The sequence below is a fragment of the Polypterus senegalus genome, chromosome 1 (genome assembly GCF_016835505.1).
Source record: "Polypterus senegalus isolate Bchr_013 chromosome 1, ASM1683550v1, whole genome shotgun sequence".
In the NCBI taxonomy this organism is placed as follows: Eukaryota; Metazoa; Chordata; class Cladistia; order Polypteriformes; family Polypteridae; genus Polypterus; species Polypterus senegalus.
Genome location: NC_053154.1, coordinates 69,763,890 through 69,783,916, shown reverse-complemented (window position 1 = coordinate 69,783,916; position 20,027 = coordinate 69,763,890). Strand labels below are relative to the sequence as shown.

Sequence of the window (20,027 nt, the reverse complement as noted above, 5' to 3'; positions counted from 1 at the left end):
TCTGATTGGTTCACTTCCTTGCATACACTCTGATTGGCTGAATCAATCATCATTGGCCAAATAGACCTACCCAAATAAAAGTCTCATTTCTACTACATTCTTGTCCTTAAATATCTCAAGTTCAGCTCTTATTTTTTATGGAAAACTGTTTACATGACAACTGACAAGTCTTCCTGGGCACATGACAGTAACTTCTTAAATCATCTAGGGCATTTTATCTGTTTACTCTACTATAATGTTAGTTTGTTCATTTACAAAGAGCTATGTTATCCATTGATGGTTCCCTCTATTCACTCACACCGTATTGCACAACACACCACTGCCTACTTAACATGCGCCCTAAAACTAATTACACTGCATCTGGAAAGTATTCACAGCGCATCACTTTTTCCACATTTTGTTATGTTACAGCCCTATTCCAAAATGGATTAAATTCATTTTTTTCCTCAGAATTCTACACACAACACCCCATAATGACAACGTGAAAAAAGTTTACTTGTGGTTTTTGCAAATTTATTAAAAATAAAAACACTTGAGAAATCACATGTACATAAGTATTCACAGCCTTTGCTTAAGTCTTTTTGAATATGATGCCACAAGCTTGCCACACCTATCCTTGGCCATTTTTGCCCCATTCCTCTTTGCAGCACCTCTATAGCTACATCAGGTTAGATGGGAAGCATCGGTGCACAGCCATTTTAAAATCTCTACACATATGTTCAATCGGATTCAAGTCTGGGCTCTGGCTGGGCCAATCAAGGACATTCACAGAGTTGTCCTGAAGCCACTCCTTTGATATCTTGGCTGTGTGCTTAGGGTCGTTGTCCTGCTGAAAGATGAACCGTCGTCCCAGTCTGAGAACAAGAGCGCTCTGAAGCAGGTTTTCATCCAGCATGTCTCTGTACATTGCTGCAGTCATCTTTCCCTTTATCCTGACTAGTCTCCCAGTTCCTGCCGCTGAAAAACATCCCCACAGCATGATGCTGCCACCACCATGCTTCATTGTAGGGATGGTATTGGCCTGGTGATGAGTGGTGCCTGGTTTCCTCCAAACATGACACCTGGCATTCACACCAAAGAGTTCAACCTTTGTCTCATCAGACCAGAGAATTTTGTTTCTCATGGTCTGAGAGTCCTTCAGGTGCCTTTTGGCAAACTCCAGGCGGGCTGCCATGTGCCTTTTACTAAGGAGTGGCTTCCGTCTGGCCACTCTACCATACAGGCCTTTTTGGTGGATTGCTGCAGAGATGGTTGTCCTTCTGGAAGGTTCTCCACAGAGGACCTCTGGAGCTCTGACAGAGTGACCATCGGGTTATTGGTCACCTCCCTGGCTAAGGCCCTTCTCCACCGATCACTCAATTTAGATGGCCAGCCAGCTCTAGGAAGAGTCCTGGTGGTTTTGAACTTCTTTTACTTACGGATGATGGAGGCCACTGTGCTCATTGGGACCTTCAAAAAAGCAGAAATTTTTCTGTAACCTTCCCCAGATTTGTGCCTCAAGACAATCCTGTCTCGGAGGTCTATAGACAATTCCTTTGACTTCATGATTGGTTTGTGCTCTGACATGAACGGTGTCACAAAACGAGACAAAGACAGATAAAGGTTTGGGGCAGCCACCCATATAATTTGGTATCCTGGCTGCAAAAGTCGTTCTTTTAAGTAACTAGCACTGAAATGCATACAATGGAGTCCAAAACCAGACTGCGGGAGGAGGGAAAAGGGTAGGCTTTTAAAGGGGAAGACAGGAAGTGAGGTCATAAGGATCGGGCACGTGTTCATTATTCTTTGGATCAGGCCCGGATGTGACATCAGGAGGCCGGAGCTGGTAAGGTCTGTTTCCATTGGTTCGGTCCCAGAAATGATGTCAAGAGAGCCAGGTGGAGCCTCCCGGGTTTGGTCTACAGGGAAGTGAGAAAGAGAGTTAGTGCACTCTGCCACATCCCGGCGTGCCTCAGAACTGCCTTCACCCGAGACCTTTAGCTGCCTCCCATGCGCGTGTGCGTGACAAGGCCCCCCCCCTCAGCCCAGACCCGTCGGGTCGGGCGACTCTAACCGAGAGGTCTTGAACCCGAGAAAGAGCATCAGCGTTGGCATGGAGAGCACCCCGACGATGAACGATCGAAAACTTGTACGGCTGCAGGTCAAGAAACCACCGGGTGACCCGTGGATTCGACTCCTTGTGCAGGGCCATCCACTGCAGAGGTGCATGGTCCGTGACAAGGGTGAATTCCCGGCCCAACAGGTAGTACCTCAGCTGAGTAATTGCCCATTTAATCGCCAAAGCCTCCCTTTCCACCGCTGCATACCTGGTCTCCCGGTCCAACAGTTTCCAGCTCGGGAACATGACGGGGTGTTCCACACCATCGACACTTTGGCTCAGCACGGCGCCCAGGCCTGTGTCCGAAGCGTCCGTCTGGAGGATGAAAGGCAAAGAAAAGTTAGGTGCCATCAAAATAGGTGTGGACGTAAGGGCCTGCTTCAAGTCACCAAATGCAGTGCCTGTCTTTTCAGTCCATACCACAATGTTCGGGGCCCTCTTCTTTGTTAAATCAGTCAAGGGCGCCACTCTCCAAGAACCGGGGTACAAACCGGCGGTAGTACCCGGCTAACCCGAGAAAGGCTTGTACCTGCCACTTGGTTCGCGGATGGGGCCATTTCAAAATGGCATCAATTTTGGAGCACTGTGGCCTTACGGTACCTCGGCCCACCAGGTAGCCTAAATATTTGGCCTCGCTTAATCCAAAGAAACACTTCTTGGGATTAATCCGGAGCCCGGCCTCACCAAGTGTCCGTAATACCGCTTGGACATGCTGTAGGTGTTCCCTCCATGTGCTGGAATAGATGACCACATCATCCAGGTAGGCAGCACTATATGAGTTATGAGGCTTTAGCACTTTGTCCACCAGACGCTGGAAGGTGGCTGGAGCCCCGTGTAACCCAAATGGAAGAACACGATACTGCCAGTGTCCGCTAGGGGTACTAAACGCGTTTTTTTCCTTTGCGGAGTCTGTTAAGGGAACCTACCAGTACCCTTTTGTCATGTCAAGCGTGGTCAGATATTGAGCTTGTCCAAGCCTCTCGAGGAGGTCGTCCATGCGTGGCATTGGATAGGCATCTAATTGGGAGACTTGATTAAGCCAACGGAAGTCATTGCAGAACCTCCAACTCCATCCACGGTTTCAGCAGGTTCACATGATAAACCCGCTCCTTCGGCCGACAATTGGGTTGACTCACCAAATAGTCGACCAGTCCCTTCCTCTCCTTAACTTCGTAGGGGCCCTGCCAGTGGGCAAGCAACTTAAGAGTGGGAGGTAGGTACTAGGACCATGACTCGATCTCCCAGGCGGAACTCCCGAAGAGACGTGCCGCGGTTGTAGTAACGGGCTTGTGCTGCTTGAGCCTCTTCCATGTGACTTTTAAGGAGAGGCCGAATCTTTCCAAATCTATCGCGTAACTGCGCGATATATTCTAGTATATTTGTAGAGGGAAGAGCCTCTTCTTCCCACCCTTCTTTCAAAATATCTAATATGCCCGAGGTCGCGCCCATACAGTAGTTCAAAAGGGGAGAACCCCGTGGAAGTTTGTGGGACTTCCCGATAGGCAAAAAGGATGAGGGGGAGGAGCTGGTCCCAGTTCCTTCCATCCTCGCTGACCACCTTACGCAGCATTTGCTTGAGAGTTTGATTAAACCTCTCTACTAACCCGTCGGTTTGAGGATGATACACCAAGGTCTTTAAATGCTTTACTTTCAGTAACTTGGCAGTCTCCCTGAACGTCTCCAAGGTGAAAGGGGTCCCCTGGTCCGTCAAGACTTCCTTGGGGATCCCCACACACGCAAATACCCCTAGTAATTCCCGTGCGATGGCTTTAGAGGTAGCTGAGCGCAATGGAACAGCTTTGGGGTATCATGTAGCATAATTCACGAGGACTAAAATGTACTTGTGTCCTCGGGCTGAGGGCTCTAGGGGTCCAACTAGGTCGACCCCGATTCTGTGGAAGGGAACATCAATCAAGGGAATAGGAACGAGAGGACCACGGTCCTTCCTAGGAATTTGTCGCAGTTGACACTCCGGGCAGGAAGCGCAAAAGCGACGAACCTCCTCGTTGATTCCCGGCCAGTAGAAACGGAGCTTTATCCGCTCCAGAGTTTTCTCGGTGCCCAGGTGGCCACCTAGGAGGTGGGCGAGTGCTACCTCGCAGACCTGCCGCCGGAAGGTACACGGCACTAGCAGCAGCCTCGTCTCCTGCCCGTCATGCATTGCTACACGGTAAAGGAGGTCATTATCTAACACAAAGTAGGGGCTCTGTGGCATCGACTGATCAGTGCACTGGCCATCGACAAGGACCACTGCATTTTTTGCAAACTTCAGGGAGTCGTTGTTCCATTGCTCCCTTCTAAAAGAAGCCAGCGTCCTTTTAAATTGAAATCACAACATGGAGAGAGGGTCAGCGTCGACATCAATGGGCGTGGTTTCCTCCCGCTCCGCCGCGGCGTTGGTGGATGACGTGTCAGCCTGCGACGGCCCGGGAGTTGCCACGTCACTTAGGACGGCCGCTTCGTCTCTCTCTGCCGGCTGATTACACGGCGTGGAGGCAGCTTGAGACGGCTCATCTCCATCCATAACGAGGCCCAAATTAACCCCGGGAGTGGTATGTGTCTCACCGCTTTTAATTTCAGACCAGTCCCGCCCCAGTATCACCGGGTGTGGAGGATCAGGAAGGATTGCTACAGTTACTTTCTGGGCAGATCCTCCGTAGCTGATGACACAAGCGGCGGTCCTGTACCAGCGGGTTTCCCCGTGGACACAGGTTATACTGGTCTTGAACTTTAGCCATTGTCGCGGTAGCACAAAACGGCGGGCAATGGAAATGCTGCTGCCGGAATCGAGCAGAGCGGAAGTTTTAAACCTGTAAACGATCACCACGTCTGTTTGTGGGACCGTCAACGGGTTTGTCAGAGCACACCAACCCCTCCTCCCCCTCCACCTGCATTCCTCGTTGTCTCGAAGCGGGTTGCGCATCCACGGCACCGCGGACGCCGATACGAGCTCCGGGTTGTACAGGGAGGGGCTAGGTCTTGGGACGTACCCCGGCTGAGTTTGACAGAAGGACGGCTCTGCTCTCCCAGAGTGTGAGGCCGCCCTCTGTGTCTCCAGAAGCTCTATGAGCCCTGACATGTTCGTAAACTGCTTGCCCCAAACCGGCTGGGTGAAGCCATGGGAAAGCGCTTTCAGGAGCAGATAGTAAGCTACCTGCTCTATTACCTGGTAGGGCTTGTTTTCTAGCAGCCGTAGCCACTGCCATACCTTTGCCCATAAGGACCAGGCTTGTTTACTGGTCGGCCGCTCAGGGTCCAACCTCCATTTTTTTATTTCACTCACCTGCCAGTCTGGGGCACCCCTAGGTGGTAAATGGGGCTTTGGTTTCACAGGGAGGCAGGCACTCTCCCCCAAGAGAGCATACCGAGTCCCTCTTGCCTCCCCCCTCCAGGGCAGCCCAACTCTGTGAGCCTCACCCGCACACTCCCTGGCCTCTCTAGGTGGCCTAGTTCTGCGTGCTGGGAGCGGAGCCCGCACCGGGTCTCGCCGAACCATGGGGCACCCTTCCCGCCTGAATACTCGGCCCCGGTACGCTCCCGCCTGGGTGTATTGCATGTCCTGTCCCCTTCTCTTCTGGGACTTCTCCATCCTGCCGACTACGCCACTGTCACAAAACGAGACAAAGACAGATAAAGGTTTGGGGCAGTATCCATATAATTTGGTATCCTGGCTGCAAAAGTCGTTCTTTTAAGTAACTAGCACTGAAGTGCATACAATGGAGTCCAAAACCAGACTGCAGGAGAAGGGAAAAGGGTAGGCTTTTAAAGGGGATGACAGGAAATGAGGTCATAAGGATCAGGCACGTGTTCATTATTCTTTGGATCAGGCCCGGATGTGACATCAGGGGGGCCGGAGCTGGTAAGGTCTGTTTCCATTGGTTCGGTCCCAGAAATGATGTCAAGAGAGCCAGGTGGAGCCTCCCGGGTTTGGTCTACAGGGAAGTGAGAAAGAGAGTTAGTGCACTCTGCCACATCCCGGCGTGCCTCAGAACTGCCTTCTCCCGAGCCCTTTAGCTGCCTCCCATGCGCGCGTGCGTGACAACGGTCAACTGTGGGACCTTTTATAGACAGGTGTGTGCCTTTCCAAATCATGTCCATGTAATTGAATTTACCACAGGTGGACTCCAATTAAGCTGCAGAAGCATCTCAAGGATGATCAGGGGAAACAGGATGCACTTGAGCTCAATTTTGAGCTTCATGGCAAAGGCTATGATTTCTCAGTTTTTTTTTTTTAATAAATTTGCAAAAACCTCAAGTAAATGTTTTTCACGTTGTCATTATGGGGTGTTGTGTGTAGAATTCTGAGGAAAAAAATGAATTTAATCAATTTTGGAATAAGGCTGTAACATAACAAAATGTGGAAAAAGTGATGCGCTCTGAATACTTTCCGGATGCACTGTATATTTTGCCAGTGTTCAAAAAACTACATGGATAAAACTATTTAGTGGTAAGTGCATTTTGTTTACCAATGTTCTGTTTTCAATGTACGGTTTTGTTTTCTTTGGATTTCCAGGATTTTTTTGATTTCTGGTATTTTGATTAAGCTTGACACCAGCACAGATACACTTCCCAGTTTCGAAATTTGCAAGACTTAAATCTGCCCCAACATATTCTTTTGCAGAATATCCCTTTACAGACTCTCATCAGGATTGGGAAAATAGGCTGAAAACAGGCCTGGACAGGTCCACCACAAAGTCCACACTCACACACATATAACCATAAACACAAACATACACCATATTCATACACACTGACAATTTGCATTTGGCAATTAACATAACCTATAAAAAAAAAAAAATCTCTGTAATTAAGTCCTTATTTGCTTGAGCATGCCTGGCTGTAGTAGTTTTCATGAAATGCTTTGCAAAGCTTTTCAGCTATGACAACTGTTAGGGAATAACAGAAGTGAAAGGCAAACTTTATTGCAGCAATTAGTCATTATAGATATCAAGTGAAAGTGGCACTGTGATGGGAAATATGGCCAAAAATTATTTAAAAAAAACTTCACAAATCAACACATATGATTCTACAGTGCCTGAAGTGGAAAGTAATAAGTGGTAGTACTGTTGGTTTGTCTCCAATTTTTGATCGTATTCGCAATGCTGTTCAAGTTTAACACAAGTTATTAGATGTACTGTATATTACATCAAATTGGGGTTTTAGAGTTTTGGATGCACTGTTCTAAACATATCTTAAGGATGTTAGCTTCTGTGGAGCAACACTTCATAAAACAGGGAGTATGTTAAAAAATATTTTGATATTTCTCAGTTATTTATTGGACCAGATACCCAGAAATAGGGTGTCATATTTGGCAGGCTTATCATCCTGGCCAATACCCCCAGGCCGCCAGATGGAGCCCTCCCTGCAGTATGGAGGTGCCCCGAAGACCAGCAGGGAATCATGGACGATGTAGTTTTTATCCTCAGCCCTGCTGGATACCTCAGGGGCCGCAAGAGGGTGCTGCAGGGAGGACCGAAGACTCATTTGCACCCTATGACCCGGAAGTTCGTCATAGGAAGAGCGACGGACTTCCGGGTTGAAGAAAAGAACTTTTACCTGACCCGGAAGTGATTGAGAATCACATGGACTGGGGATTGGAACACTTCCGGGTCAAGATATATATAAAAGGACTGTGGGAGCTCCCAGACGGCGAGCTGAGCTGGGTGGAAGGGTGGCAACGCGTCTGGGAGCTGGAGGATTGGTTTGTTAGTGATTATTGTATAGTATATAAGTATTGTGGAGAAGAGTGTACTTTGTGCACTGTGGCGATTAAATAAAGTCGATTTGAGGACTTTTACCTGGTGTTTGGAGTCGTGGACAGGGGTTCAAGGGAGTGAGAGCGCCCCCTATCTACCAAAGTGGCGTAGCCGACAGGATACTCTGGCGTCGTTTGCAGAGGACCTGAAACAAAAATTTCTGTGGTAAACGAACCCTGCACAGACAACGGCGTCAGGAATCACCACAGCATCGCCAGAACCCATAAAGAAAGCCAAGTCCAAAATGGGGAAGAGGAAGGGCAAGCAGAGTAATATCACCAGCGGGAGTGACCTGTGTGTAATGGCCGACGCTTGGGAGGAGTTAAAGAGCGGCCTTTCAAGTCCGGAGAAACCTCCAGGATTCAACGAGCGCTCTGAGGTACGTGCTGGGAACATTATAGAGAAACCTTTTGTTATAACTCACTTTGTCCCATGCATGTACATCGGAGAAGATCACCTGGAGGCTCCGCAGGGAAAGGAAGACTGCCCTGGAGACAACGGCGCGCTCCTGTCGGAACCTGAGCACAGGGGAAAAGACTTCCGCATGACGGCAGCAAACCCGGTGCTTTCTGGGAAGGAGGAGGTCTGCGTCCCGCTGTTTGCGCCTTCGAGCTCGGAGGAACGGACTCGGTCTTTCCGAAGGGGAAGGGGGAGGCAAGCGGAGCACTCCTCACCGCTCAAAAAGGTAAGGAGGGTCGGGAAATGGCTGTTCGGGATGTCATAAAAGGGAAAAGGGCAGACCACAGTCTGCTGAAGGAAGCAACCCGATCCTCGACTGCAGCTTTAGAGAACTCCAAGTCCCAGAAGCCTCCGCGAGACCTGTCAGAGCACGTGCCAGAAGCGGGCGTGCTCATTGGCTCCCGGCCAGAAGGTAAGACAGACGTGGAAGTAAGTCTTATACCGACCGAAGTAAATAAGATTGACTTGCGGGAACTCGAGCGCTTGATCGAGCCCGTAAGTAGTTTTCTACAGGTCCTGACGAGCACTGAAAAGATTGTCGGGGAGTTAGGAGCTGCAGCCAAAGCGCCGTTGGAGAAGCTGAGGGATTACGTGCGGCGGTTTGGTGGAGAGCCTCCCGTGTATCTTGATGTGGCGGTACAGGTATGTGAAACCCGTACCGTATATAAAACAAAAGGGACGCAGTGTAAACCGGGCCCGCTTTTAATAAATAGCGGGTGCCAGTACACTATGTGCCCTACAAGTGAGGTCGGTACATTAACCGAGTGGTCGGCGGAAGGGCTAATTGATCAGGGGCAGCTAGACAGTGCTGACTCCCGGAGCGAGGCAGCCCTCAAGACGCCGCCACCGGTCATGGGTAAAAGTAAAGGGGTGCAAACAGTAAAAGGGCTCTCTGCTTGCAATAGAGAGACCCAGACTGTATATAAGTCCCAGAGGAAACAGGAGGCTTCTCAAATAAAACAGAGGTCTACTGACAATGTGGAAAAGGGCCATAAGAGCGCAAAGGTGGCCGGGGAATTCTCCTCCGCGGAGACAAGGGCGGAGCCAGAAGTGCCCAGGTGCTTCGTGTCCCGACGAGAGAGACTACCAAGGGGACCGCGGCTGTGCTATGAATGCCGCAGACCGGGCCACGAGTAGAAAGGTTGTCCTAGGAGGGCAGGAAGTCGCAATAGTTATACTTATACTGTTCCTCCTAGGTTTGCACGGGAGTGTCAACTGTATCGACGGGACCCGGTCTTTGGATCACCTTGGGGGGAGATGTCCCTCGGGGGACACGCCGCGAAAAACCACGGTTTTCCGCTGGGGGAGGAGTACTGTGATATTTGGCTGGCTTATCATCCTGGCCAATACCCCCAGGCCGCCAGATGGAGCCCTCCCTGCAGTATGGAGGTGCCCCGAAGACCAGCAGGGAATCATGGGCGATGTAGTTTTTATCCTCAGCCCTGCTGGATACCTTAGGGGCCGCAAGAGGGTGCTGCAGGGAGGACCGAAGACTCATTTGCACCCTATGACCTGGAAGTTCGTCATAGGAAGAACGACGGACTTCCGGGTTGAAGAAAAAAACTTTTACCTGACCTGGAAGTGATTGAGAATCACATGGACTGGGGATTGGGAACAGTTCCGGGTCAGGATATATAAAAGGACTGTGGGAGCTCCCAGACGGCGAGCTAAGCTGGGTGGAGGGGTGGCAACGCGTCTGGGAGCTGGAGGATTGGTTTGTTAGTGATTATTGTGTAGTATATGAGTATTGTGGAGAAGAGTGTGCTTTGTCCACTGTGGCAATTAAATAAAGTCAATTTGAGGACTTTTACCTGGTGTTTGGAATTGTGGACAGGGGTTCAAGGGAGCGAGAGCGCCCCCTATCTACCACAAGGGCCTGTACCTGTCACCTGGACATCTGGCCAACCAAGTAAATTATAGTAACATTGAAATGGTGAATCAATATAATGTGTGCATAATGCAAACGTAATGCTTGGTTTAGTGTAAGGTAAATAGTACTGACTAAATGTTTACTTGCTCTGTGCACAATGGCTTACACCCACAGGGTATTTCATTGGTATGTACTGTAGATAACTTTTTCCTTTTTTGCATGTTATACTTTTACAGTTAGTAAGATATTTAGCTACTTTCTACTAATAGAAACATCAGGATGAGGAAGATGCACGTGGAGCTTTCTGCGCAGACCAAGGTGGACTGCAGTAAGAAGACTGCAGTACAACACTTGCTCAAGCAACAAGTGGAAGCAACTTCTTACCCTTTGCATTCAACCTTCCACTTTTTTATTAACTTGTGTTTGGGGATCTGCTTACCGTCAGTAGCGTCTATCAAAGGTGACAATGAGGAAAATATGGAAAATATACAAGATGGTGTAACCACTCTCAAAATAAAACTGCAACAGTGAACTATTTCATATTTCACAGAACATTTCGCCCTTTTAAAGTTAGACTAGTTTAGAAAAATCACCAATACTTCTCAATGGGAGATTATGAAATTTTAAAACTGTGTACAACTTGATCTGTTCAAGATATCTCAATGAAAATGGAACTGTCTCAACAAATTTCCTTGAAGAATAAGTGTGCCACATTTCAACAAAATTTGTCTATCACAATTTATGCTTCATACATTTTATGTGAACACATTTGAGCTGTTTCGTTCAGATACAGCTAATTTTTAGATTGTTACATTTTGTGAGAACATATACCAGTCTTTGAACTATGGATAGAGAACATGCATAAACATGTATATAAAGTGCTGATGTTCAATCTTTAAAGTGTTTTGAGAACATCTCAAGAGATACTGAATATTGCATTTTAGGACAAAATAATTCCAAGATCAGTTTTAGTCCATATAGCCCAGCTTCAACTGTAGCTATGTTCATAACAACTGGAGGATGAATGCAAAGCCTTCGTTGTAAGTACTACATTTTTTCAATGACAAGTTTTGCTCACTAACTGAAAAATACAACTTAAAATCAGAACAAAAAAAATAAAATTTCACATTACGAACATTATTCAGGTTATTTTCATTACACAAACTTTTTAATAATGCTTTTGTAAACAATCTCGTAAACGCTAGAAGTGACTCTTCTCTGTTGGGCCCTTGAACATGGCCCTTAACTTGCAATCGTTTCGTCCTAGGTATGATGTTAATCTGCATTCTGCCCTGCAAGCAGGTCCTCCAACTTACAGGGAAAACTTGGGGGCTGATAGCAGGACTGGCACTCCACCCACCGCCAAAAACCTCACACTGTTCCAGTGTGGTGCTGAGGTATCACCCATTGCACTTGGTTCCCAATCCAGGTGGTTTGTTGTGTAGTGGGTACAGCAACACGCTATCAGCACATGCTCCTAACCTTCTTCTTTTGTAACAAAACACATTAAAAGACGGTTTGTCAACAAGTCACTTTGCCAAGTTTGTGACCTTTCCTGTTTTGGGATTTATGTTTGCATCAGTGTATGGAGAAGACATTAGCCAATTAATAACACTCTCCATGACCCCAAATTGAATAAGGCTGTTAGTAAACTGACAGATTTTTGGACATACAGTAGCCCTATCCATTAGACTCAGAAGATAAACAAGTGTTTATTCTTGCTCTAGCATTTTTAACCAGTGATTGGTCACATTATCGTGCTCTCAAGGAATGCATGAATCACATATTTTTATTTCTGAACTAATTGCATAGTGGGAAATAAACGGCCATAATAATTGTCCTTTTTGCCTTTGGAAACAGCAGGAGGATTTTCCCACTTACATTTAACCAATTAGAATTAAAAACCAGGCTGAAATTCAAGTCTCGGTGCATTAGTCCCTGTATGTAGTATTTATACAACTAATTGTTCAAAGAATCACAAGTTAACTATACAAAAATACATTAGAAAAAGGTACTGACCTCAAAAGTGTAATAAACTTAGTTATTGTTGCAGCATAAAGTATTAATAAACTTGCCTCTGAAACCCCACAACAGCAAGCACATCTCTGAACATCTAAAATACATTTATACATGGTACCAACCCAATACTGTTCTATGCACCATATACTGCACAACAATCCCTACAGTTTAACGGCATGTTTTTTTCTTGCACTTAGCAAGCTCTGAGCATGTGCTTCTCCAGGCTGGCAATTGTTTGCTGAGTAAGCAGAGCAGACTGTAGTTGGCACCCCACAACATCCTACATATACATTCTAGGAGACAAGAAAGTTGGTTAAATCATGTAGGCATTCTTGGCATATGGTATATATGAAGTCAGGCATTTTTCTGTATAAAAACGGTACCAGGCAGGGCTGCAGCAAAAGCTCTTAAAATGACGTACTTACAGACAAAATTCCTGTAACAAGTACTGTTGCAGAGCAGTTAGGTTAATGTAAACAATGACATCCCCACATGACACCTTCTGTTCTGGCACCTTGTTATTGAAGAATGTTAAATTTGCATTGTACTAGATTTCCCAGTGTTGCCAGTTTAAAATATTAGTTATTCTTCACAAGTTAGATGCAGATTGTATCACAAGATGACAGAATGCTAGAGTATATGGATATAAGGTCATTGTGTGACCATTGCAGGTCTGGTACAAAACATAAATGTAAGTGCAGTGAAATCCTTCTCAATAGACACAACTATAAAATTGTTCTCAATGGGTAGCACTTAACTACCACATCCAGCACCTTCTCACTGTTAAATCGGCACAGCGGATGTTGTGCCAAGGTATGTTGGATAGACTAATATGTCATTAAACAACCGGACTTCTCTGTAATTTACTTAATTGTCTGTAAAAATAATAAATAGTTTTATAGCTATAGTGGCAGTACAACTGTCTTGAGGTCATCATCTGTTACTCTTGGTATTACCACCTAATAGTGTAATGTGTTTATTTTGCATATGAAACATTAATATTTGAACACGTGAGCAGAATGCAAAAAAATCTAAAAAATTTCCAAGGGTTTGTGTACTTTTGCAATGCAATGTAGACTTCATTCACATATATATGTTGTCTGCACTGACAAACTCAATCTAGCACATATAGTACATGGATAATTTCCTTTGCTTTCAGATATCATTCACATATTCACCAAATACTTGCAGCACTTAACATTTTAACACCTGAACTTGGCAATCTCAAATTACTTTAAGTATTCTGTTCAAATATTTTAATTATAATGATCTACTATTTTTCTTTGCATGACTGTCATTTTTAGTAAAGAACAGAAACAAAGTGTGCATAAAGCTATACATTTTTGTTAAATCTTAATTCAGCTCAGGGTTGTAGGGAGCTGAAAGCTACAGTTGTGCTTGAAAGTTTGTGAACCCTTTAGAATCTTTCTATTTTTCCACATAAATATGACCTAAACATCTTCAGATTTTCACTCAACTCCGAAAAGTAGATAAAGAGAAACTAGTTAAACAAATGAGACAAAAATATTATACTTGGTCATTTATTTATTAAGGAAAATGATTGAATATTACATATTTGTGAATGGCAAAAGTATGTGAACATTTGCTTTCAGTATCTGGTGTGAAGCCCCTTTGCAGCAATAACTGCAACTAAATGTTTCCGGTAACTTTTGATTATTCCTGCACACCGGCTTGGAGGAATTTTAGCCCATTCCTCCGTACAGAACAGCTTCAGCTCTTGGGTTGTTGGGGGGTTTCCTCACATTAACTGCTCGCTTCAGGTCCTTCCACATTTCGATTGGATTAAGGTCAGGACTTTGACTTGGCCATTACAAAACATTAACTTTATTCTTCTTTAACCATTCTTTGGTAGAACGACTTGTGTGCTTAGGGTCGTTGTCTTGCTGCATGACTCACCTTCTCTTGAGATTCAGTTCATGGACAGATGTGCTGACATTTTCCTTTAGAATTCTCTGATATAATTCAGAATTCATTGTTCCATCAATCAAGGCAAGCCGTCCTGGCCCAGATGCAGCAAAACAGGCCCAAATCATGATACTCCCACCACCATGTTTCACAGCTGGGATAAGGTTCTTATGCTGAAATGCAGTGTTTTCCTTTCTCCAAACATAACGCTTTTCATTTAAACCAAAAAGTTCTATTTTGGTCTCATCCGTCCACAAAACATTCTTCCAATAGCCTTCTGGTTTGTCCACGTGATCATTAGCAAACTGCAGACGAGCAGCAATGTGTTTTTTGGAGAGCATTGACTCTCTCCTTGCAACCCTGTCATGCATACCATTGCTGTTCAGTGTTCTCCTGATGGTGGACTCATGAACATTAGCCAATGTGATAGAAGCCTTCAGTTGCTTAGAAGATACCCTGGGGTCCTTTGTGACCTCGCCGACTATTACACGCCTTGCTCTTGGAGTGGTCTTTGTTGGTCGACTACTCCTGGGGAGGGTAACAATGGTCTTGAATTTTCTCCATTTGTACACAATCTGTCTGACTGTGGACTGGTGGAGTCCAAACTCTTTAGAGATGGTTTTGTAACCTTTTTCTGAGGTCCTCAGAAATCTCCTTTGTTCATGCCATGATACACTTCCACAAACTTGTTGTGAAGAGCAGACTTTGATAGATCCCTGTTCTTTAAATAACACAGAGTGCCCACTCACACCTGATTGGCATCCCATTGATTGAAAACACCGGACTCGAGTTTCACCTTCAAACTAACTGCTAATCCTAGAGGTTCACATACTTTTGCCACTCACAAATATGTAATATTCGATCATTTTCCTCAATAAATAAATGACCAAATATAATATTTTTGTCCTATTTGTTTAACTGGTTTCTCTTTATCTACTTTTAGGACTTGAATGAAAATCTGATGATGTTTTAGGTCATATTTATGCAGAAATATAGAAAATTCTAAAGGGATCACAAACTTTCAAGCACAACTGTATGCCACCATGAGTGATCAAAAGGATGATGCTGATACTGGGATGGTAAAAGTGAAATAGCTCAATGAAAACAACAATGAAACCAGGAATATAATAATTTATGAAATGATGTTCAGCTACACTTTGTATACAACACAATCAACTTAAATCAGTCCTAGTTACAGTACCACAGTTATGCTGAAGCTGTACATAGCTCTGGCCATTGCAGCATTATGAAATTACAGTGCAAATGCAGCTTTGAAAATGTAAGTTCATACATTGTGAATGATAATACATTACTGAAAAATAAACTTAATTTTTACAGGTTACAACTGAAGCCAAATGGGCGTTTCAAAATTTTTTGGAAGTTTAACCAAAACATGACTCCTATTATCGACATCAAGTATTTTTGCAGAATACCCATAAGGGTGTATTCAGCCAGCTGGCATTGGTAATAAAACTATTTCTTTTAAATAATTTTGAATAATTTTTCAGCTAGTCATATCTTAGCTAAAATTAATTTTAGAATGTGATGATTTGTTTACATTAATCAAACTGAAACTGCTCTGTCTGACTGTGTATAATGTAGTTTGGGTGGTTATGCATGTTAATGTAAGTTTTATAAATTACCATTATTACGTTATAGTTGTAAAGTATGCTTAATTATATTGTTGTTATTAATTTGTATTGTAAGGATAAATTGTAATGCTATTTTTTTTAGTCTTTCTAAGAATACAATAAAAATCAGCTAAAAGAGACAAAACAATTATTATAGTGTTGTTTGTATTTTCAAATGATTTCAAACACCTGGATGTTTAAAGAAGTTTTTCATGCATTTTTTGTTTTTAAATAAAGTAAAATTCTTCCCAAACAAAACAAATTCAATTGTAAACTTTCAGACTGACAGGATTAAAGAAAGTGGTTTAAAATGCTTTGGTTCTGGCATTAAAAGCTACAAAATTGCAGAAAATTTCAGGTGAATATATGAATTGCATACATCACTCTGAGTAAAAGAAGAATGTGTTAAAAAGGATTTGAATGAATGAACTACACATATGAATGTAGCAGCAAATCCAGCATGTGCCTGTGAACGCATGCAAGCAACATCCCATTGAATTTAGAATTTTCTTGAATTTCTAAACACCACCAATGCGTATTTATGTACTACTGTTATTATGATTTACCACAATGAGTCATATACAAATATTTTTAGCCTTGCTCACAAACTTCTTAGGTTATTTTCTGGTACATAAACCAAGTGCATGCGAAGAACTAATGAATAATTCAAACGGTACTGGAACACATTTCCTAACTCCCGAGAAAGACACACGTGACTGCTACAGCGAGTCTCATGCTTTTTACAAACACGCAGCTAAAATACTTTATTCGTATTACGACTCAGATCGAAAACCGCTGTAATCATCTGCGCAATAGACATGTGCACATGTTGACAGTTAAGAGTCGCGTCTCAGAGGGATCGCCGCCACAATCGCAGACAGATCTGTATGCACTATTTACAACGTACTAAAGTATTTATGAAAAATACAAACACGTTTTGTTTTTGTGCTTAGCTCGTGATCGACTTCTCTTCTTACGGAGCCATCTACTCCCGTGTGCTAAGCTGTACTTTCCCAGTTAAGGGAGTTCAGCATCGTCGGCAAACATGCACCCAAAGTATCCACGCAGACGTCAAAAATAAGCACGTGAACGAAATATAATCATGATACATGTCGTCTCATACCTGTAAATCGGATGAACAATCCCGAACAAATTTCTCCATTTGTATTTTTTCGTATTACACAAAGTAATATATATATATATATATGAGCACGAAGGTAATCCCCAACTGTGTGTTTACTGCGCGTTGACACTGTGAGAGTGACCCTTCCTCGGCAAACCTCAAAGACAGCGTGTGACGTCACAGAAGAGCGCCTTCGAAACAGAAGCGGCCGGTAGGGACCAGCGCGCGCAGCTTGATTTCTGTGCACTGTGCAGTGTGTGTGTAGTAAACACGGAAAAGGCAATACGAGCGGTAAGCACAAGGCGTTGTTTGACCCTGTCCCTTTTTAAGATAAAGATAATTATCATTTTTCACTTTATATGTATTTCCTAGCAGCTGTATTCCTTGTTTCATTTACTTACATTGTGAAGAGGAAAATATATCGGCAAACCTTACAGCTACATCGTTTTTAGTGACATACTGTAGTGACATTGGAATAAGAGAATAAGTATCAGGGTGCAACGTCCATTGCTTAATATCAGGCTAGGCTTAGAGATGAAAGTGTAAAATGAGAGCGTATACAGTGGGTATAGAAAAGAATCACCCCCCATTCAAAATATTCATATTGTGTTGCTTTGCAGCATGAAATGAAGACACATATAAAATATCTTCCCAGCAATATTTACTTAAAGCAACTTATAACAGCCAAGTGAAAAATATAATAGGAACAGTTAAAAAATAAATAAAAAACAATCACTGAGATGGTTAAAGAGCGCCTTCTGCTAAAAACACTCAGGCGCGTGTAACTAATCTCGTTCGCCATTGCACACGGAGCAAATTGGCTTCCACTTGTGATCAATTGTAATCATTCTGATTAGTTCAACATAAACACCAGCTATTCCTGGAGCATTCCAGTGCTTGGAAATGCAACAGAAAGCAAACAATCAACTATGGGTGGCAAGGCATTTTCAAAAGATCTCAGGGATAAAGTCGTAGACAGACATAAGTCAGGAGATAGATACAAAAACTCTCAAAGCCTTTATCAATCCCAAGGAGAACAGTAAAGTCCATAATCAAGAAGTAAGAAGTGTTTGGTACTACCAGGACCCTTTCCAGATCAGGTCATCCCTCCAAACTGGATGGAATAGTAAGGAGGAAATTGGTCAGAGAGTCTACCAAGAGACCTATGGCAACTTTGAAGCAGTTACAGGAATTTTTGCCAAAGAGTGGTCATTGTGTGAATGTGACAATAATATCACTAATGCTCCACAAATGTGGCTTGTATGTGAGGGTTGCAAGAGAAAAGGTCATTCTTCAAGAAAGACCATGTGAAGTCTCGATTAAGCTTTGCCAAAACGCACCTTTAAGATTCTGAGGCCAAATGGAAAAAAGTGTTATGGTCAGATGAGACCAGAATCAAACTATTTGACCTTAACACCCAACAGTGTATCTGGCGGAAAGCCAATACAGTTTACCATCCAAAACACACCATACCTACAGTAAAGCATGGAGGTGGCAGAATCCTGTTGTGGGAGTGTTTCTTTGCGGCAGGACTGGGGCACTTGTCAAGACAGAAGGAAAAATGGATGGGGCAAATTCTTGAGGAAAACCTACTGCTCTCTACCAGAAAGTTGTCAATGGGAAGAAGGTTCACCTTCCAACATGACAATGACCAGAAGCACACAGCAAAGTCGTCCACACAGTGGCTGAAGAAGAAAAATGTGAATGTCCTATTGTGGCCAAGACAGAGCCCAAGCTTAAACCCTATTGAAAATCTGTGACATGACTTAAAGACTGCAGTCCACTAACAGTCGCCATCCAATTTGAATGAGCTTGAACAGTTCTGTAGAGAAGAGTTTGGAAATATTGCACAGTCTAGATGTGCTAAGTTGGTAGAGAAGTATCCCTACAGACTCATATAATGAAAGTAAAAGGTGAAACCACAAAGTACTAACACAGGGAGGTGATCCTTTAACCATTTCAGTGATTTTGTTTTTTTTTTATTTTTTCTGAACTGTTGTTATTATATCTTTCACTTCGCTGTTATAAGCTGCATTGAGAAAATACAGCTGGAATTTTGTTTATGTCTGCCTTCATTTCAGGCTGCAAAGCAACAAAATGTGAATATTTTGAAGAGGGTGATTCTTTTCTTTACCCACTGTAATTGTCTGACTGATATTTATGGAGAGTCTTAACAAGTTCAGTGCCAAATTAAATACACAGAGTTGGCCCAAAACACATACATGCTGTACTAGTTTAAGTCAATGCATAGCTGGATAGGGTCTAGGAGTACAACAGTGTATACTGCACAACAACTGGAAGCTGATCCATTGCAGCAAATACGCAACATCACTTGATAGATGATAGAAATCTTATTAATCCCGAAGGAAGTTACAAGGTTACTACTGCACACAAAAAAGGAATGAATATACTGTACAGTACATGTAACAAGAACTATCATATTAAGTATGTTAACAAGGTGCAAAAACACATATAACAAGAACTGTCTATATGCATATTAACAAAGTTATTTACACATAATTATTTGCACATAATTATCAGTTACAGTTTCACAGTACAGGATGTCAGTCATTAGAGCAGTATATTGCACAGTGTGTCATTATTAAGATGTCTGCTAGACTAGCTCAGTATTCATCACACGAATAGTGAATTATAGAACCTGATGGCTGAGGGTAGAAATTACCTCGTATAGTGTTTCTTGGAGCAACACAGTTGTCTCAGTCTGTTACTGAATGGACTCCTCTGTTTAGCCAAGACATCATACAGGGGCTGAGAGTCATTGTCCAGGATAGCAAGCAGCTTCCTGATTGACTTCTGTTGAGGTTTGTAAAGGGAGTAGAACTGATGGATAGGGCTGGTATATAGGTTCCAAGGCCTGGTGATGTTTGAGTAGTAGAGCAAATGAGGAATAAGTGAGGTCATGGAAACAAAATACCAATAGGCGGATCCACAGCGTGGCAGCATCTGTTTATATGGGAAAGCGTCCTGGGGAACTAAAGTGAACGGCTGAGGTGGCAGTTCTAGTCTGTGGATACTGGCAGAGGTGCTAGTCTGGGATGGGGTGGGCTGTGTGAGGAAGATTCGAGTTGATGTCCCGATGAAAGAAAAAGGGAATACTTAGTTAAAGATTGTACATATTTTTAAG

At 43.7% G+C, this 20,027-nt stretch overlaps 1 protein-coding gene across 2 annotated transcripts in view; it reads right to left on the bottom strand.

Annotated features, from left to right (window-relative positions):
* Positions 1 to 19,684, bottom strand: part of prune (prune exopolyphosphatase) — a 48,858-nt gene extending 29,174 nt beyond the window's left edge. Inside the window, exon 1 of one of the 2 annotated variants that reach the window (XM_039750432.1) lies at positions 19,566 to 19,684. Coding sequence is in view for 1 of the 2 variants with exons in the window: in XM_039750422.1 (XP_039606356.1) it covers positions 16,883 to 16,921 (39 nt within the window). In the remaining variant the exon portion in view is untranslated. Of the gene's footprint in view, positions 1 to 16,882; positions 17,045 to 19,565 lie in introns of those variants that run through there. The other variant, XM_039750422.1, reaches the window with a different exon arrangement.
* Between the last annotated feature and the right edge of the window lie 343 nt (positions 19,685 to 20,027).